This window comes from Aulonocara sp. 'chitande type north' Nkhata Bay, linkage group LG7 (assembly GCF_057382095.1).
Source record: "Aulonocara sp. 'chitande type north' Nkhata Bay isolate Kocher_YH1m ecotype deep benthic linkage group LG7, A_spYH_male_GT1.1, whole genome shotgun sequence".
Taxonomy (NCBI): domain Eukaryota; kingdom Metazoa; phylum Chordata; class Actinopteri; order Cichliformes; family Cichlidae; genus Aulonocara; species Aulonocara sp. 'chitande type north' Nkhata Bay.
In genome coordinates, this window is record NC_141350.1 from 64920732 (window position 1) to 64942508 (window position 21777).

General features: G+C 39.7%; 2 protein-coding genes across 3 annotated transcripts; one reads left to right on the forward strand and one right to left on the reverse strand.

Moving 5' to 3' along the window:
• Positions 1–1687: 1687 nt before the first annotated feature.
• Positions 1688–10289, reverse strand: tmem231 (transmembrane protein 231). 2 transcript variants are annotated; one of them, XM_086301966.1, is made up of 7 exons: positions 9862–10289; positions 8764–8930; positions 7469–7597; positions 5819–5962; positions 5051–5132; positions 4866–4963; positions 1688–2794 (listed from the first exon to the last, which is right to left on the reverse strand). In XM_086301966.1, exons 1-7 carry the CDS (start codon positions 9998–10000, stop codon positions 2765–2767), a joined length of 789 nt encoding a protein of 262 aa, XP_086158092.1. In that variant the 5' UTR covers positions 10001–10289; the 3' UTR covers positions 1688–2764. The 2 variants fall into 2 exon arrangements, with proteins under 2 accessions (XP_086158092.1, XP_086158091.1); XM_086301965.1 differs by having other exon boundaries at positions 1692–2848; positions 4858–4963; positions 9862–10288.
• A 1952-nt stretch (positions 10290–12241) lies between these two features.
• On the forward strand, positions 12242–21096 carry gabarapl2 (GABA(A) receptor-associated protein like 2). The gene is made up of 4 exons (XM_086301967.1): positions 12242–12455; positions 13620–13675; positions 15226–15398; positions 19049–21096. The coding sequence occupies exons 1-4, from the start codon at positions 12422–12424 to the stop codon at positions 19161–19163; spliced, it is 378 nt and encodes a 125-aa protein (XP_086158093.1). The 5' UTR covers positions 12242–12421; the 3' UTR covers positions 19164–21096.
• The last annotated feature ends 681 nt before the right edge of the window (positions 21097–21777 follow it).

The following is a 21777-nucleotide window of genomic DNA, read 5'->3' on the forward strand; positions in this document are numbered from 1 at the left end:
ACTTTGACTGATTGGTTTAAATGAGCTAATGCTCTGGTACAGGCACAGAACCACATAAACACACATGCACACATTAAAAAACTTCTCCCTGGAGGATGAGTCACAGGGAGGAAGAGAGTGCAGTACTGCAGCCTATACGCCCAAAGTCAAAATGAAGTAACTACAGAGCCTGCTAATAGTGTGAAAGATACAGTACTGTGCAAATGTCTCGAGCCACCCTTTGTTTCTGCATATTTTGTTCCCAATGGGCCAGATTTTCCTGTAATGTGTAAAAGTGTTCTTAAGTTAAGCATTCAGGAAATACTTTTTTAAATCCACTGAACACCGATCTGTAAATCATTCAACCATCAAAAGGCTCCTAGCTCAGTCTCTTGATGTGTGGAAACCAGTGTGGTTTCCAGTGTGTAGAAATCAGTGTGTGTAGAAACCAGTGTGGTTACTACACATAACAGACAACTTAGCAAAGAACCAATTTTAAATTGTATCTTTAGGCATTTTGTTACTAGCAGTGTATCTCAGAAAACATCATTTGTTGCCTTTTATTTAGTTAAATCTATGAAAAATGCCCAAAATAACAACAGTGTTTCTGCACCTGTATCATTAAAAGTTTTAAGGAACCCGGACAAGTGCACAAGGGTTATCTGAAAATGTTGTCCTTAAAAAAAATGGGGATAACAGACATCAGAGACAGAGGTAATCAGAGGTCAATTGATCCAATTCATCTACTGTTTACTGAAGCCTGATCAGGAATTCTCTCAATGCTGTCAAGAAGCCAAACTATCTATATAATTGGTTTAAAAAGTTGTCATACTAAATATTGACTTTCAAACTTAGATTTATACAGACTCTATTTTTGCCTTATAATCTGTATTTCCATGTATGTTTGCAGATGTATCAATAAATCGCTGCTCCAATTTCCCATTATCTTATCAACAAATAAAAAAATGGGGGGTGTTTCATGAATTTTGCAATTAACAGTGAGAACTTGGTGACATATTAAAAGGCTTGAAAGTGAAGTTGGCCATTCTAAACCACTCTGCTCACAGTCTGCTGGCTGTCCATGTTGTACGCACACTGAATAAAAACATCTGCTGTTTGTGCAAAGCCCTGAATGGCCAAAAGGGGAGAGACACAGAGGAGCTTGGACTGCTACAAAAACATCGGTCAAGCCAACCAGCAACACACACACTGCTTCTCCTCCAAGCACCAAAGCTTAAAGGACGTGTAATAAAACATGAAATGCTTGTCACCTTTTTATTTCCAAGAGTAAATGTTAATGAGAAACTGGTTTTTGCACCACCAGGAATGCTTCCTAACACACAAAGAAAAATTCTTCTGTCCTAATCTTGAGGATTAGGGCTGTGACAACTCCAAGACAGGGAGAGAATCATCCTTCAGCCAGTTCGAGCTGTGTTGGCCATTTGCTCTGTCTAAATATTCTGATGATAGGATCGGTTAACCATTAATTCTTTTGAACCTCATGATTAACATTATCTCATTTTCTCACACTTAGTTCCTTCTGGTATTTCACATGCTAGGATTGCACATTTATGATCTCTGGTTACTTGCAGCCCTTCATTAGCTCGGTTGTTGTGAACTCCTTTGAAGTGCTTTCACACAGGAGATCATTAGCTCATTGGTTATTAACCCTATGATATAAAGTGTCTTAAGATAAATATTGTTGTGAGTTGGGGTTATGGCTTCGTGAAAAAGTCACAAAACATTAAAAAACAACAGGTTGCTTCAGAAAAAGTCTGAATACTTAAAAAAAAACAGGTTTTAGTTTTCATTTCTTAGGAAATCATCACACACATGTTATGGTTAAAGCAGACACACATAGTTAAAACTGTAAAAAATATTTATTATCCATTATGCCACAACACAAAAGACTGATTCTGCCACATACACTCACACAATAGCACAAACTCTTCTCATATTTCCTAAACAGTTGCTAGAAAACAGCAGCAGAAAGAAAAAGATCCACTTTTCAGAGAAACAACTATTCAGCTTTATTAGAGGAGGTTGCTCCATTGCTCCTCAGGTGGTAAAGAAAAAAGCAATAAAATTTTAAAATCTTAAAGATTTGCTACATGGGATTTCATTCATACAGAAACTCCTGTTTCTCACAAAAAATATCTCCAAACTGCCAACTACAAATTCCTAACTACAGCAGACAGTTTGTTTTCAACACTGCCACGCCCATGGATGTTCGAGATAACAGGACATCTGTGAGTCGTATAACTTCAGTGCGCTTTATCGTATAGAGGCAGCTGTTGAGTTGTGCCAGCACAGGTCAATCAGCGCTACGTGCACTGTTGTCTCTGCACAAAAGAAGGAACCTCGAACGTGTCTAACCTTTCAGACACTACTTTTTGTTTTTTAAGTTCCTGCGTGCAACAAAAGACAGACTGATTCTGCTTTCTAACAAATATCAAAGCAGTTTTAAAATTGAATGTGCAGCATGGGTGCTGGTTGTACTGATGTTGCGAGGATGCTGCCTGGTCCTAATGTGTGAATGTGTTTCAGATCACCAAAACAGGTTTTCTGGACGATGATGGGGCAGCACTTACTGCTAACTGTAAACCTGAGTTAACACACGAGAGGCAACAGCAGAAAGAAGTTCAAAGAAGAACAAGGAAAAAGAAGATTGTGGGCAGGCTGCATAAGGAGGTTGAAGCACTACCATCATGACATGTGAGGTTTTCCCACTGGGACTGGGACAGTTGTCAGAACCTGGTTCTGGAAAACAAATCTCTGGATGCGTTCAAAGACCCAGAGGAAGATGAGGAGGATGCTGACATATTGAATCCAGGCAAATTTGATGGTTTCCCAGAAGCCGGGGCGATAGGTGGAGGGAGAAGTCAAGGCAGAAACAATGACAAAAATTAGACACCACACCCCAAAATCAGGGGTGTCAAACATTAGAATCAGAATCAGCCCAACAAAGACTCCAGTCTGGGCCTCTGGACTGCTTTGGCAGATGTGAATGCAACGGCACACATTTTTAATTTTTAACTGTATTTTGGCACGGTTTACAGCTTCTGCTACTACTAATGACCTTTTTTAAGGTCATTCACAGTACACCAAATGAATTAAATAAAATACACAAACAATTAAATGACAGAGGTTTTTTTTCAGGATAATTACATGTTAGAACAATGAACTACCAGAACTTTTTCTTTTAACTTTTACACATCTGTTTCTCTACTGTGCAGAAAAATGACGTAAATGTAATGTTGTATTTGCACTTCTTATTCTTATATTAAGACATCTCCAGGATTAAATGTGCAGTTAAACCTCTGTACAGTGACAGAAAGGGGAGTCTAACACCTCTGGCCCACTTAACGTTGGAGCGTGGGCTGAGCGTGGGTTGGAGAGGGGCCGATGGCACGATATGGCAGCCTCGCTTCTGTCAGTCTGCCCCAGGGCAGCTGTGGCTACAACTGTAGCTTGCCTCCACCAGTGTATGAATGTGAGAGTGAATGAATAGTGGTATTGTAAAGCGCTTTGGGTGCCTTGAAAAGCGCTATATAAAATCCAATCCATTATTATGTGGCCCACTGTATAATGTGACTGTATTATGTTACTATGCTGTTTCTTGTTTTATTGCTGCTGGCCTCTGTGAGCTACCAAACAGATTTTGTTGTATAACTACAATGACAAAAAAGTTCTTCAAGTCTTTAAGTCACTTAAGTCACTTTAATGATTTTAACATCCCTGCTCTAAATTTTCTGTACTCATGTTTTACAAGTTTCTTAATTTTACCTGACTTTTCTTTCACCCAAAACTTCATAGCAAAGTTTAGCATGTGAATAAGTAAAGCACTGAATGGGACAAAGAAAACGACATCCCAGTCTCCTGACATAAAATGTTAATATCATGCAAACGGAGCTGAATTACCAGCTAAATTAAAGCACTTAGTTAATTAAGCTACTGCATGTTATTCTAACTCACCACATTCATTTTACTTACTTTTTCTGATGCAGTGATTTTGCAGAATTATTTTACAGTGCTTTGAACAACAAAGCTATGTGACGCCTGATTGAGTAAAGATGAAATAATATTTGATTTTTCAGAGAATAAACATTCAGAGGTTTGCTGCTACAGCCTCCCTTTACCTTCCTAGTTTTATGCATGCACAGTACTGCTGTGGAAAACATGTCCAATAAAAGCCTACTTACATGAGATAAAATTTATCATAAACCTCTTTTTTATTATGAAATGTTTCTGGGCTTCTGGAGACATGGAGCTAACATATACTGACAGAAAGTTTACTTAAATTATTTATAATCATTTTTTACATTACGAGGTTTCACAAATGTCCAAATGAAGGATCACCCCAAATGAGTTCAAGGTTTTTATAGAGGTAGTGTTTGAGATCTCTCTTTATCGCTTCATGAATCAGAAAATACACAATGAAATCCATATTCTATAGCCAAAAAGGCCATACAAAGCATCACGATACAGGCAGGAATAAAACAGGAAACTCTGGTGTATGCAAATGACGTAGAAGAGTATGTCAGAGTGTAAGAAAATGACTGTTAAAGTTTTGTATTGGGAAATGACAGTAATTTACATACATGTGCATTACCAGAGGTGTAAAACAAGCACCTCAGTGTTTGTTCTGGACATTTCCTTTGTATTACCATCTCAAAAGCATGTCAGAGGACTGACAAGACTATATAAAATACCTCGGAAGCTCAAAATTGAACAGTCCATGAAAAAAACATGCTTTGTCTGCAGCGTCCCACCTTAAATAAACCTTATCCATAGAAAGTATTCAAAGATATATTTATTTGAAGGTTACTCTATGTGAAAACAAACATGTCCATTTTAATGTATTTATCAAAAGGATATCTGATTACCTCCACAGGGTAGCGGATTTCAGCTTTAAACTCAAAGGGAGCAGCAGCAGCTCGTCCTATAGTCCACACGGGGATTGGGCAGGACAGCACTGTGGTCACTGTGGCAGGAAAAAAAAAATACACACTTGCAAAATTTGACTAAATTTACATTAAACCAAACAAGAGCAGCGCCTTTGTCAACTCACAGTTTCTGTTCTGGTAGCTCCTGATTATATTCTCGAGGTCATACGCGCTCGCAAAAGGGCTGGAGCCATCGATCACCGACACCTTAGCATCAACGCGGAGGAAGAGAAAACAGCACATTAACGTATAATCATCCCCCATAGCATGTATTAACACTGACACAGCAAAGATGCATGGTGTACTGCAAATATATTTTTATACGGGGTTATTGCGATGGCTAAAATCACTAGCTGAATTACTCTGATATTGAAGTAAACTTTAGATTAATACTTCAGGAGTATTTTATGCAGATTTGTTTTGTTTTATGTGGAGTTACATTTGCTGTGGATGTCTAAGTCACACATATTCTAAAAAATGACACCATATGGATACAAATTTGGGCAGGTGCCTCTCTGACACCATCATGCATACACCCAGTTTAAAAGCGCGTTTAGTGGGCTGTTACAGTGGTAGTGAGTGCTTAACAAATACACGCCTTTACAGAAGACAGAAAAGATAAGAAGCTACTGTTCTGCTGTGAATGACCCTTCTTGTAAAGCAAGACACTTGGGATGTGGTTGGTGTGTTTAATTTAACATTAGCAAACATTGTTAGCAAACCAAACACATGCATACTACAATGACGCTAACCACTGAAGCACGAAGCTTTTGGATATCAGATCTTAAAAGTGCCTTTCTGCTCCGCTCCAGGCTCAGAATGTGGTAGCAAAGCACTCATCTACTCTAAAGGGTGTAGCGAGAGAAAAAGGTGGTGATCCCGTGTCCTCTTACATTATAAATATTGTAGAGCCCCCTGTGAGGCAAAGGCGTTCTCTGCTGCAGCCTCAGGTCTCCGCTGATGAACAGCTTAGCTCCGGGGACAGAAGAGGAGTGCTGCATGTATGCCAGACTCTGCATCACCACGGTGGACATCCGCTGGGAAAACAACAACAACAAATATTACACTCTGCTTTAGCTGAACCACCAGCCGTAGACGGTCCTGAAGGCCCTACTTTGGTGCTGTCACACTGAAGGCCACATTTTATTATTTACAGCACTTTGAAATACCTGTTATTAAACAGGTAATATTTATTACCTGTCTGAAAAAATGTGTTTACACATGTAATAATTGGGGCCCAAACACTAAAAGTGTGAAGGTTATTGTATCTGCTTTGTTGTTTATCAATATTCAGGCAAATGAATCGCCTATTTGAGGCTCAAAAACTCGTGAAATTGTGCATACGCCTCAGTTCTGCTGAAAATTTACATAAAATCTACATATTTTACCGATTTAGCGTTTCAAAATGGCTCTAGAGCGCCACCGATGCTGATTATTAAGAAGTACTACAGACACATAGCTGAGCTACATGAGTCAAATTTGGTAAACATGTATAACATGAGACAAACAAAAAGTCTCGGGGCCCATTGACCTAAACCTAACAGGAAGTCAGCCATTTTTAATTTAAAGTGGAATTTTGCGGCAATTTCGTCCATTTTCAGGCCTCGTACGTTAGCTAACTCCTCCTAGGGTTTTTATCAGATCTACATGAGCTTTGGTGAGTACAATCTAAAGGCTTCGGTGATGTTAAATTGCAAAGCTTTTGAATTTTCACGAAAAGGCGTGGTCCTGGCGGCACGCTAATTTTCACTCATTCGCCACAGGACACGACATTGTCAAATCTCAGCTAAACATCGTCCAGTATGTCCCAAACTTCACAGCTTCGATGCGAGTCTAGAGACATCTGTGTGCCAATATTAGGTCACACTTATGGCGCCACCTAGTGGAGACAGGAAATACACAGTAGGTTATTTCCCGTCTTCACTTGTGGTTCAACGTCTGATATGCTTCAGAGATCTTTAGATGGTATTCTCCATCGCCACCTAGTGGGCATAGGTGTCCAGCATGGACACCTATGCCCGCAGCGCACCTGGATATACGCCAGGGTGCGGGGGCCCTCTCGTCGCTGCTTGCAGCTTTAATTCTATTTTTAGCAGGCAGAGTGAGAGAAATATTGACATTTAAAACTGCTTAAAAGGCTTTTAAAAAATCCCCAAAGCTACTAAAACTGATAAAAATCACGTGGTGATCTGTGCCTCTTAGCTCCAGCCCCACCATTACCTCACAAGTTTTATCACGTTTCATAACATTAGTTTCGTAAGTGAAAGAAATAAACTTTTTATGGCTCCTTCTCAGGTTTAAAGTTAGTAGAAAGCCTTGTCTGATGAAAAGGTGTTTCCTACGGAGGAAAGGTCGAACCTAAACTATCTAAAGTCAGTAACGTGGACCTCTTGGCCATCTTATTGCTGTTGGTGCCTTTTTGGAGCATCTTTAGTGGTGAACCATGTTATTTATGGCCCAATGTGCAACCTTTAATTTGCACTAACTAGCTTAACAGATTCATGGAGTGTCTGTGCGAGTGGGTAATGCTGTGGGATACATACAAAGAGCTGGTAGCTGAAGGTGAGCAGCAGCTGAATGCTGTACACCTGCTCATTGGGTTTCAGAGGAAGCTGCAGCTGAAAGACCAGGAGGTCCAGTTTCCCATCCTGGTTCTGGTCCTCTTCTCTCACCTGCAAAGTGCAGTCACAGAAGAACAAAGCAGACTCTACTGTTATTAAAAGTAAAAAAAATCATATCTGTCCACTGTTCAGTACAAACATGATGTTTATTATGCAGGAACGGACACTTTTTTAAACCAGGGCTCGCTACTTAATACGTTTTCCAGCTTTTCAATGACAGTAAACTCAAACTGCTCACTGAGCAACTGGACTACGAGGAAAAATAACATAATTGACATTTCTAATGTATTACACACAGTGAAATCATTAATTATTGTATGAAATAAGAAAATTAAAGTAATTGCCATGTGAGGCCTTTTGGTACTTTTGTGATGGTACAATGCAGACTTACCTAATGTTTTTGTACATTTATTACAAGTTCGTATTGGAGCTGAAAAATATTAAACCAATACATAAATGCCAAAATCTGCAGCTATTCTATACTGACTGATTTTGTGAGGCAGTTTTGTATCAACGTGGGGACACCAAATATTGATATTGTATTAAATAAATTTAATAATCACTAAAAACAAGAACAAGAAGCTGCATCTCATGCACCACCATCCTGAGATAAACGAGCAAAATTTACATTTAACTGGCCCACCTGAAAAACATTGCTTCACTGGACACACTCGCCTTAACAAAGCTGCCTCCTAATTCAAAGCAAGCTAACGGCTCAGCCACATAAACGAAATTCAACAGCAACCTTGTGACATTGACAAAAACTCCCCACAGCACTAAATGGGAGTCTATGGAGACTCCCTTACTCTTTGAGAAGGCCCCAAAAGGGAATCAGGGGAACTGCATGTTCATTTCTCAGCCCCATAAGTTGCTGCTTGGGTCCTACTGATGAAAAACACTGATGCACTCACTAACAGCTACTTTGGTCACAAGCACCATTCACAAATACACAGAATGAGCACGAAAATGAAGCTTACACCACGGCCAAGTTTCTTACTTCTAAATTCTGATTTCAGCATAAACTCTAATCACCTGTCTAATCTCATCTAATCCAATCCAGTCATCTGCTCAAAAAACTCAACTGTGAACACAGTGCTTTAGTTCATTACTTAAATATCATGTCTTCTATTAAAACAGGATCGATTCTGCTGTAGTTTGTTACCAGAGAACATAAGCACCGTGCTGATTTGAGTGGCGTGTTGTGAACACATTCTTACAGTGACAGCAGGAATCCGGAGGTTGGCTCCTAGCATGTTGTTAAGTTGGGGGAAGGTGCTCCAGGCGACATATTCTCCCCTAGTACTGGTTGCTGCAACAAGCAGAGTCTGATACTGGAATCTCACAACTGGCTGTTCCTCATAAGTGCTCCTTTTTATCCAAAAACCTAAAATTAAAAACAAGTTTGAGAACAAGGAGCATGTATTTGTACCACTCAAACTGTTCAGTTTTCTACAACTACTTACTTGGTGTAATTACAGACATATGCAAAATAAATCAGACTAGCACCCATTTGAAATAAATAAATAAATAAATAAATAAATAAATGAATTGCTGGACCACTCCTTGGAGGTCAAGAGACTGGAGTTGAGATTTTTGTGTGGGGAAATCCCAGTAAATTCCGGTAAATCAGCAGTTTCTGAAAGACCCAAAACAGCTGGTCTGGCTCCAACAACCATGCTGTATTCAAAGTCAGTGAAAATAATACTAAAATACATTTCTTAAATTATCCTCATTTAGAAAACAGAAGCAGCTTGATGATGTCACTGAAGGCTTCTGTTTTCAACTCTGTTGTCATTTTACACATGGACACCACCAACCACTTGCTTATCAGTTGTAATAATAAACGTGAAAATAATTACTGCCAATCAAACAACCACGTACAATGCTTTCTATGTGTTTTCTGTTTAAAGCAGACATGAATTAAGCGTTTTAACATGTTTCACAGTCATACGAGAGCAATAAGAGAAACAGGGAGCCTGTGATTCCTGACAGAGATAAATGAAGTCTGATAGTGCAAAATGAATCTTAATAGGTGTATAAAAGCTTCAATCGGGAGTTTTATAAATGTAATTTAAAACTTCATGGCTTGTCCCATGCTTTGATACCTAGCAGACTTGGGAGAATAGAGGAAGTGCCACTGGATTTTGCCTTACCAGCAAAATCTATCTATGAAAATTCCATGGCGTGGCGCAACCCGGGTGTTTTTCCATGAGTGACGTGCAAACAAATATTTTGCTTCTATTAGCGTGGCATGTGTTGCTGTTAAAGGGTGTAGTTTTTAGAGCGCATGTAGAGTTTCTGGACCGTAAATGTACCTTGGCTCCTGTAAGCAACCAGCAGAGGCGGGATGTAGGTGAGGCACAGAACCACAACCAGGAACAGCGTGGCTTTCGTGCACACGCTCGTTTTGTACCGAATCAAAGCCGGGTGAGAGTACACCTCATAGAAAGCCATAAGTGTGCTGGAGGTATAAACAGCTCAGTCTTCCAGATAGCAAAGATGCTAAACCGACGGAAAGCCCTCGGAGGATCAGCGTGGGCAAACCGACAATAAAATGCTAAGCAACCACAAATTATCCCTTAGTCATCTAACCGCTTCCGTAATTAAGTGAGTCTAGTAGGGCACTGGTCAAAAACACAGCGAATTAACATGCTATTTATGTTAGCACCAAGTACCGCGCCATGTTCCTTCCTAGCTTAGCGTCTGGCGGTTACCATGGCTGCCAGTGTTCGCGTTTGTGCTGCATTCACGCGATACCAGCACGGTGAGGAGCACACACACACACACACACACACACACACACAAAACGTGTACAGAAGCAGAAACGCATTACAGGTAGGGATTCTATATTTTTGTGGTTATTGTGCATTTATTTCTTGTAATTTTGACTTTTGAATAATTTCATCACCGTTTTCATCAGTTTGCTTCGCTTTGCGGCCCTTTTTGTGTCTGTTTCAAGTTGTTTGCGGGGTTTTTTTTCAATCTTTTTGAGGATAGGGGGGTCTCTGATTATTTTTTAGTTTCTCTTTGAGGAGGTTTTGTGTCTCTTACTTTGTGTCTTTTTGCATCTTGTCAATTTGCACCCGTTTCAGGCCACTTCCTGTATTTACCTATGTTTTCAGTTGGGTATGTCTGCAAACACGTGTCTGTTGGGTTTTTTCTATCACTTTCTGTTCATTTTGCATTTTCCCTTTACATGCCAATCTAAATATTCTTCCGTAATGAAGTGAGTCTAGTAGGGAACTGGTCAAAAACACAGCGAATTAACATGCTATTTATGTTAGCACCAAGTACCGCGCCATGTTCCTTCCTAGCTTAGCGTCTGGCGGTTACCATGGCTGCCAGTGTTCGCGTTTGTGCTGCATTCACGCGATACCAGCACGGTGAGGAGCACACACACACACACACACACACACACACACACACACACACACACACACACACACACACACACACACACACACAAAACGTGTACAGAAGCAGAAACGCATTACAGGCAGGGATTCTATATTTTTGTGGTTATTGTGCATTTATTTCTTGTAATTTTGACTTTTGAATAATTTCATCACCGTTTTCATCAGTTTGCTTCGCTTTGCGGCCCTTTTTGTGTCTGTTTCAAGTTGTTTGCGGGGTTTTTTTTCAATCTTTTTGAGGATAGGGGGGTCTCTGATTATTTTTTAGTTTCTCTTTGAGGAGGTTTTGTGTCTCTTACTTTGTGTCTTTTTGCATCTCGTCAATTTGCACCCGTTTCAGGCCACTTCCTGTATTTGCCTATGTTTTCAGTTGGGTATGTCTGCAAACACGTGTCTGTTGGGTTTTTTCTATCACTTTCTGTTCATTTTGCATTTTCCCTTTACATGCCAATCTAAATATTCTTTATTTTTCACTATGCAGTCACATAATGAAATTCTGTGTGGTAGTTTTCATCTTAAAATAAGATATTAATTGCTACATAATATATAATTGTACACAATAGAAAATAAATCATCATTAAAGATAATTTTGTGTTTGTTATTATTATTATTATTATTATTATTATTATTATGGATGGTTGGATGGGTTCATTATGCATTAACACCGATGTCAAATTCATTTTACATTGTGGCCCACATGCAGACCACTTTGATCTTAAGTGGGCCAGATGAGTGAAACTCTGCTTATTGTCATTGACCAGAGGTTTAACTGCACATTTACAGTCCAAATCGGTTTTTCTACATGATAACGTTTTTGTACTGTAGTTAGTGAAAAAGTAACACCAGCCTTAATGATTCTGGGCTTATATTGTAAAAAAAAAATACATGTGTAAAATTAGAGAAGCAATTCTGCTATCTCATTGCCCAGACTGTTCTGTAATTATATAACAGAAAGTTTTAGTTGTTAATTTTTTTTTTAATTTTTTGTCTGTGGACTTTTTGCAAATCAATAAATTGCTCTAGTAGAGCATCATTTAATTGCTTATTTGTTACTTAATTACTTTGTTATGAATGGCTATGAGGTGGGAAAAGCTGTAAAAGGTATGAAAATACAGTTAAAAGTCCAATATTTGTCATCTTTCACATTTTCCAAAACCCCCCAATGTGCCTGATTACACTCTTTGCCCGGCCGAAGATGGCCCCCGGACCTTATGGTTGACACCCTTGCATTCGTAGCTGGACTGAGAGCACTTGAAGGCAGCACCAAAACCATCAGCACCTCCCCTGTGTCAGACAGTGACGTCACCTCCCTGATAGACGGACAGCTGAAAGCTCCTGGCTCAGCGGGGTTTTTGACGTTTTGTTTTGACCGCTTTTGTCTGGATTTTTGGACATTATCCGCAGATTTAGAAGCCCGCCTTTCGACCCTGCCGTCACGCGTCAGTGCGGGGATCCAGCAAAGATGAAATGGATGTTTAAAGAGGACCATTCCCTCGGTAAAGGGGTTTGGATTGTTATGAAACGAGAGATCTTGTCATGTCACGCACCCTCCGTTCTGTCTTTTTCTCCGCATCCATTGTTGCCATCTCATCCCATATAGGTGTAGAAATGTATTGCTTGCCTCAGCATATAAATCCATGATGGCTGATGCTGCATGGCTAGCAACTAATGCTAAGATTATTCTTGCAAGTGTTATGACCGCTGTCAAAATCCGGCTCACCTTTCATATCCCTGATGCATCCAATCAATCCTACCCCGAAATGTGTTTTTCCACTGCATGCATGTTCTTAACCAAAATGCATTTAAAAATCCCACAATTTAATGTTGCTTTGCCTATATGTAATCACTACTTAAAACCCTGTGGTAATAACATGATTAAGGGCTGTCAGGGACTGTTGTGGCAAATTCGGCTGTATGCAGTAGGGCTACAACTTTTTGTGTTGGTTCATGCTGCTGGGTAACCCCCTCCAGGGTCTATTTAACTAGGCCTTATAACTTAAATGGGTACTGAAGAGGGCTTCCTCAGTGATTCAGAGCTGGTAACACCTAACACAAACAGTGTAAGTGTTATTATGTTTATTAATAATGTGCCAGAATTTGGAACTGAGTTTGGTGTAAAGTTCTCTCCAAATTTAGATTGCTGGAACGGCTTTGCTCCTCAGCCTTTGTCTCCATACTCTCTTCAGATAATCTCGAAGTTCCTTTTTAAAGAAACACACAGCAAAAGTAGGCCTCTTAACTGGGCTAATGAAAGTGTGCACCTAAATGAAGCACACATCTTCTCACCCATCACCTCATCCTCTCTGACCTCTGTTCATTGTTTTCCCTGCTGCATGCAGTCTTTCCTCCAATAGATGCTCTTTCCTCCTCCTGATATAATAATCACTTAATAAAAGCTGCTGATGTGACTTACTACTGATCTGTGACAGTAATGCCTTTAAGTGTCCACTTTAACACACATGATCACACTGTGAGTTGATGTTAGAAGGCATCCGCCGCTCTGTCTGCGTAAACTGCAGTCAACCTTAATGCTGTGCTTGAATGTGCATTTGAGCCGATATATCTGACTAGCCTTGGCTTGAAAGGCCAGAGGAATCCCAAGAGGCCTCGCTCAGCCCTTTAATCTCTGACTTCCTGTTTGTTTCCTGTCTCTCCTTCAGAGCACCGATGTGTGGAGTCAGCCAAAATACGCAACAAATATCCTGACAGAGTACCGGTGAGTTGTGGGGGAGGGCAGTCACCCAAAACCTGCTAAATTCACATCAGGATTGGGTAAATGTGCAGTCCTCTGGCATTGTTTAAATAAGCAGAGCTGTAGGCCCGTAGCAAGAAGGATGGTCCTTCTCATCTTTAGCCTGGAGGATGCAACATTCACGGTTTCCATAAAGAATTTGAGATTCTGATTGACCAGACCACCATCCATTTTCTTCTGCCTATCCGGGCAGAAAATGACCACAGGACAACTTTCCATTTCTCCTCAGTCTGTCTTAATTAAGTTAGGCCCCAGCAGAGTGCCTAGGTCTGTTCAGTTTGTCTATTTTTTCCATTGACCATGGTTTACTAATGTATTCCTAAGCCCATGCAGTGATTACTATAGAGAGCAATGTCTGTCTCTAATGCAGTAGAACATGAGGACCCCAGAGATCAAAATTTAAAATTAGTTTTCAGCCTTGTCCCTTGTGCAGTGGGATTTTCCCTCCTTTGTCTGAATCCTTTAATGATGTTGTGCGTCACAGACGCAGCGACAACCTGGGCACACTCTACCTCTCGCACTATGGCAGCTGGGATGGGCCACAGTTATGGCTCTGTGACGTTTGGTGTTGCATTCAGCCAGTGAAAATTGCAAATGCAATAAAAACATGCGTGGATAGAAGAAGGACTATCAGCCATGGATTGTGACGCACCTTAAAACCTTACAAGTACCTTGCTGCTGAGGGCTTACTGGTGACATATGTTCTTACAACTTCACTCACAGACATTGTATTGTATTGTATTGTATCTTTATTTGTTTCAGACATATAAAACAAAAAACAATATATACACACTACATATATTTTCATTTACAGATACGAATATATATGTAGATATACACACACACACACACGTATGTGTTCAGATAAACAAAAAATATATAATGAAATAAAACAAAATCGTCTGACATAATGTAACAATGTTTGGTCTGAAAAGGAGTAGGAAGAAGTATGAACATACTTATTAATTCCTACCCCTGCTCAACATCTTATTGATCCCACATAATTCACCTAATTCCCATCATCACATACTCCACACGATACACGAGGAGAACCTATATAAACTTGGCTACCGTGACTGATATAATTTGGATATAATTTGATATTTTTTATACATACAATGGGTGATCATCTTTATCGGTATCATATTCTTCCAAAATCAGTTTTCGAAGTATTTTCATGAACTTACTAATTCCTGAGCATTGCTGTAGATCTATAGTAAAACTATTCCACAGTTTTACCCCATAAATAGTGACACAAAAGGTTTTAACCTTTGACCGTGCTTTAAGAATCCTTAGATTCAATTTCCCCCTCAATTCATAGTCTCCTTCTCTGTCATAGAACATCCTCTGTATATTTCCTGGTAACATTATTGTAAGGCTAAGCTTAATGGTCAGCCAGAAGCTTTCAGATAGGGAGTGCAGGTGTTTGCTACAGTATTGGGAGATTTGTGGCCCACACACAGCATGACCACAGTGTGTAAGAATGCATTTGTCTGTTAATGTGTGCACTCCAGGTGATAGTGGAGAAGGTTTCTGGCTCTCAGATAGTGGACATAGATAAGAGGAAGTACCTGGTGCCCTCTGACATCACTGTGGCCCAGTTCATGTGGATCATCAGGAAACGCATCCAGCTGCCTTCAGAGAAAGCCATCTTCCTCTTCGTTGACAAAACGGTCCCCCAGTCCAGGTGAGAGTGCGCTGCGTTCTGCAGCAAGTCAGTAGATTTAAAGGTCAAACTCATGAGTGTGCACCACAGAGACCAAAAAACCTTGTGCCAACTCATTCTTCTCGATAATTTTATTGAATGTAAATGTGTTAGATGATTTGAACTTTTTTTGAGTTTAACAATACCTTTGAAATAAATATTTATGCTGTATATTGTTAATATTTACTTTGAATTGCATGAATTGTACTCTGTAGTTGTAGCTTAAGAAAGAAATGTGAGTTACGTTGATTTTTTTAGCATCTGTTCTCCTCACTCAGATGTCTCCTGGGAACCAAGAATTAACTGATTCGAGTTTAGTGGTTTTTGGCCATATCGCCAGAATTCATTACATAGTTACAGCAAAATTTCTGCAATAAATACATAAAAATAAATATGTTTAAAATCTGTTAGCCACATTTTACCCTGGATCAACAGCCTGACGTTATCAAAGCTGTAATGTGCGCACTGTGTGTTACCTAAAATGTGTTTAACCATTCATCTTGTGTAACTGATGAGCAGGATCGTATGTAGAAGTATTTCTTATCCAGCTCCATTTGAGTCTGAAGCTACACTTTCACCTCAATCAAAACTTTCACCAGTTTTAAGATGGAATAAGCTTCATGGTTGTTGTAAGGTTAAGTAAACAAAGAAACTGGAAGCACAGCTGAACTTGGTGTATACAGACAAACATGAACAAGAATAAAAGAGTAATATATTATCATAATTTAAAACACCAAGTACATAGGGGCTAATCCTAATGTTAGCAGCTTTATCAATGGTATGGGTAAACAGTGGAATAGATGGAAATAATAGAGGTAGGTGAATATTATAGAAGGGGTGGGGGCGTCAAGGGTGGATCGATCCAAATATCGGTAGTATCGATACTAGCGCTGGTATTGGTATTGGAGCAATATTAGTGCGATAGCATCGATACTTTGTTTCTCTCCTCTAAGTTCTGTGCGTTGCTCCCATTCACCAGAAAGAAGTCATGTCTGTGTAAACACTGCTCCTCTTTGGACACTTTGCTGTCCTGTGTTTAGTTGCCCTTGGGTCACGTGTCCTACCGGCACTAAACAGCTGTAAATACTAAAAACAGTGATACTGTATGTATTCGAAGAAAATTCTCTTCTGTGGCTACACCATCAACCATAAAAGACCATGAAAAAGCACAAGAAATGAAGAGAGGAGGTAATGTGTATGTAAATTCCTCAAATTGACCCAGACAGACAGAGCTCGCTGTCACAGTCCTTTCAGAGAGGCAAAGAATATCCAGGTAGCTCACGTAGTGGTGAAGCTAATGTTAAATAATTCAGTTCATCAGCGCAACTTAACGTGGACGTGTTATTGTCCACCGTAATTGTTAGTGGTCATTGAATTATGTTCATGATGATTCATCTTATAAATCATGACACATCACTCTCCACCATATATTATTTTTACTATAGTGCTTTGCACTTAAGGTAGATATTGCACAGGGATCAGCAGTTTTCTAGGTGTGAGTGTTGAGTAGCCTGATGGTCGATGGGAAGAAGCTGTTTTATGCTCTTTATGCTCCTGTACTTTCTTTCATAAGGCAGCATGAAAGTCTCTCATCTATTCGTCGTTTATTCAATTAAATCCGGTTTTACTTATATAGCACCAATTTCTAACAAAAGTCACTTCATTGTGCTTCATATTGTGAGGCTAAAACCCTGCATTATTAGAAAGAAACCCCAGCAATCACAAGGGACCCTATCAGGAAGCAGTTGACAAAAGTGGGGAGGGCAAACTCCCTGTTAACAGGAAGAAGTGTCCATCAGAAACAAGTAGGTGCAGCCATCTGCTCTGACTGGTGGAGGCGGGACGGGATGGGATCAGAGAGAGGCAGCTTATCAAAGGAATCTGCTTCTGAGTGCTTTGTAGCACGCTGATACTGCTCTCCTTATTAAAGTCTAGCCACAGCACGTATGCCACCTCTTCACTAACAAAGCAATAATGCTGGAGCCAAATCTAGAACCAGTTCCACAAAAAAGACTGGCTCTGGGACAACGTTTTTTGGCATCGTCTCTACTGATGTGGTTGCTCCAAGTAGTTGTTTAGCAAGAGGATGTCAAAGATGTTTCAGAAGCACAGCTCCTACAGTCCACAGCTTTGATAAATGGAACCAGAAGGAAGAACCACTAGCGGCTCTTTTTTATTTTTAAAACTTAAATTCATTTTTTTATGAGGAATTTATTCCACACGTAAATCAGCTGTTGTGAGGAATGTTCATGTTCATGTTACAAAAACATGCATCTGGCTGTAATCGCTGAGCTCTCAACCTCACGCTCCCATTGAAGGTATTAAACAGACGGCCTGTAGTTTTTATCAGATTTGACAGTGAGTCTAATGAAATTTAGACACACCGACACAGTAGGGCTTAACATTGCTCAGGTCTTTGTCATATTTGACATGACATAACCACTGGTTGCTAAGGAAATGTGCAATGCTAGACTGGTTGGCAGATTTCCCAGGTAATTCTCAGTAATTACTAGTTGTTGTTGTTGTAAAATCGACGCAGTTCCCACCTTTAAAGTAAACGCTGCAGCTAACTTTTACTTTTAAAGGCACACGGTCTGCAGTTCTGCTTCTGCAGTTTAACTTTGAACAGTGTGAAAAGTGCAGGTTTTCTGCAGGCAAACCCATCATTGGTTCCCCACAGAAAACCACGATCTGGGCCTTGAGGGTTAAACTAGGCTAGCCCATAGCAGGTTTGCCCTTTTGGGTTGGCAGTGGGTCTATCCACAGATCTCCCGCATGAACCCTGAGGAGGAACATTTGCTAGAATGATTGTCAAATGCCCAAAACCACAGACAAGTTATCATCACATATCAACTTGTGTCTACAAAATCTCAGTACATGCAGTTAAATCCTGGTACTTAGATTACAGTTTCAAATTACTTTTATATCTGTTCCTCCATTTAAAGGGTGGAGCTGCCCAAATAACTGCTGGGTGGAATTACCAAGGTCACTATAGAGTGGTGAGAGTTGCTTCAAGAAGGATTTTGATATATCTGTGCACTGTATATAAAGAATGCACATAGCTAGTATTGGGCCACACCTCAGGCTCAGCTTCTGAATCCGGTTTTCAGTCTCATTGAATTTCAGTCCTGTGGCATCAGCACATTAACTGTGCACCAGGAGCTTAATGATACGGGTTTCCAAGGCCGAGGAGCTTCTGTCGGTGTAATGTGTTTGTTGCCCAGGCCTTTTTTTATACGGTGTTGGCCTAAAAGTGAATCTATTCCACAATATGCATTTGTTTTAATTGCCAGCAGGGGGCGACTCCTGAGGTTCTTTGCTCTGCGACTTCACGTTCCTGATTACTTAATGGGCTAACTCAAAGTAGTTTGAAGTGATACTGAGTAAAACCTAAATTTAATTTAATAATTATGGTCATGATATGAGTCAGAAACCAGGATATCCGATAGCCGTCTTCCAGCATGTTATTCAGAAGCTCACACTCATGACCTCTCAAAACAAAAAGATGAAGGTGGCATAAACACTCGGCGCAGTAATGCAATGGTGTCGAATCTGTCTTTAGGTAAAGCCTGTAGACATGACTGACTCTGTTTTGTGCATCATCTAACTATTCGGTTTTTACTGTGTTTCAGTCTGACGATGGGCCAGCTGTACGACAAGGAGAAGGACGAGGACGGCTTTCTGTACGTGGCCTACAGCGGAGAAAACACCTTTGGTTACAAGGCCTTTTATACAGCACAGGGTTAATGCATAACTGATTACTAGTTTCTCTCTCACACGCTTGCACACACACACACACACACACACACAAAACCCCAAACACACCGACACATTAGGGCTTAACATATACTGGTGCATAGTGCTTCAGAAATTGGCCTTTACATGTGTTACACAGGTAACGCACCTACACATTTGGCACTTGCATTTCTGATCAGCTTTTGATACTTAAAACTGCTCATTTATGATGCGAGTTTGCTACAATAAACAAACTTTTTTCCCCAGATGCTTGGATGATGTAAAAAACAAACAAACAAACAAACGCTGAACTTTATCATGATCTCCATTTCAAGGCCAGTTACTGAAAGAATTATCTTTAACACTGCCGCGAATCTGAATAACAGTCATGTACATTAAAGCCACTTCAGATACCATTCATCATCCTGGCACTGTTAATAAACACACACACACACACGCATGCACAAACCAATCATTATGTGACACAGTCATGCTCCATTTTATTTGTTGTCACAGATATTTATGTTCAGTGGAAGTGAGAAAGAGACGCAGTAATCCTGTGACTAGAATACTTACCCGCATTCTTTGTATTGCTCATCATATCATGTATGAAATGTTCACCACAAGACAAAAGATACTCGTTAGAAGGCCCAGGATAGGCTTGAAGGTTGATCATAAGCACGTGAATGTTAGCCGGCGCCACTCCTCGGGATGTTACCGAGACTGCCCCAGCCCGACGGTAGTCTCTCGGCACAGGATGTTGTGCTGGATAAACACGAATTCATTGAACTGCTTCAAAAAATCCAACACTTTACTTGAAGTTTTAAAATACCGTCAGAAAAAACAACAACATATAAACAAAATACAATTAATGACAAAACAACCTTATAATTAATAAAACCTTAATGAATATTTCCTCAATTTAGAGACACAAACAACCGAAGCCTCGTTATTTATTATTATTAATTCACTGAACTTTTAAAAATGTAACATTTCTGTTCAAACCCATTAAGTTCTGAAATGTTCAGTGGGAGTTATTCTATGAATATTACACTGACAGCACTAATAAAATATTCCAACAGTCTTCTGATTCCCCCTGATTCATAATAACCTGTGAATGAGTTTAGCTAAATATAAATGATGTAATGGTACAAGTCAAACATATTGACCGCACCCAGATAGCAAGGAGACACTGAACAGATGTTGATTTTCCATCTGAACCATCAGAATCGTCAGGATGGAAATGTCAACACAAAACCAATGTTGAAACAACATTGAAATACCGATGAAACCTGACACTGACAATGAAATAACATTGATTCACTGTTGTTCTGTCATCGTTGGTTGTTGATCTATTTATAGTTGACAAGGTGACAACAATCACGTTGAAAAACCATCGATTTATGGTTGAGCGGGAAATTAAAGCTGCTCACACTCAGCTGCGGTGTATATTTAGCACTGAGAGTTTCATGTTCCTGCCAACTTTGTTGTCACTGCACACTCAGATTTGCACATGTGCTGGTCTGTCACCGTGCAACATGGATGACCGGAGTGTCGCGTTACCGTCTTAGCCAGCGTGCGCAAGCGTGAGCGGCCGGGAGGTGACTGCAGTTCACAGCTGTGGGTGAACTTCTCTCTTTTTTCTTTTTCTAATCCAATATTTAAATTTTAGCATTCAGTGTTTTATTTTTACTACCTGTGTCTTGGGGTGCAGTCGAGTCCTTATGTGACATTTAATTAAAAAGTAAAGCTATTTGAATTGTATTAAACTCGTGTGAACGTTTATGTTTAAATCCTGTTTAACATTTAATTATGGGCTCATTAACCACAATAATAAAGAGCTCGCTATTTATTTGCGATTTTTATTTCTGGGAAACCTCATCCCTCATGAAATGTGATTGGGAATTGAATATTCACAGATCTGTAATTAAATTGTTTTGCGCGAGTCCTGCTGTGTCTTTTGTGTTATTAATGAGCTGTGATAACTGGGATTTACACTTCAGTGCATTGCACCATTTCACTTTAGGGAGCTCAAAAAATGGACAGTAAAGAGCCGAAAGGATGAAATCGTCATTAAAACGGAAACTTCTTGGCTACTCAGAAAACACACTTAAAACCAGGGCTGAAGGATGTATTCAGGTCTTTACTTAAAAAAAGTAATTAAGTAAGTAAAACTATATTTATAGGGGCAAGGATAAAAAAAAAACAGCATTAAAAAATGAAAAATGTGACAAAACAATCACCATAAAGTGATTGAAAAACTTACAATTCAACAGAATCTTTTCTGAATGTGTCATGAGATTTAAATATGAATTTTAAAACAACGGGAGAACTATCGGGTTAATAAACACGGAGGTCCCACTCTATTTTTGGCTTTATAGGCTTGCAAACATGGCTGGAGCGAAACCTGCGTTTAGAAATGACGCGCCGTGCTTTGTCATTAACTTCAAGTAAAGTGTTGTTTGTCTGCAAAGCATTCACAGCCTTTTCATCTCTCAGCTCTCACGTTGCATTCAATATGACTTCAAGCTTGTAACTGAGATAATAAACTTGTATTTAAAAAGTTTAACAAATTCAAAGACCAATGGAGCCAAAGGATGACGTTTCATACACACAGACTTATGGC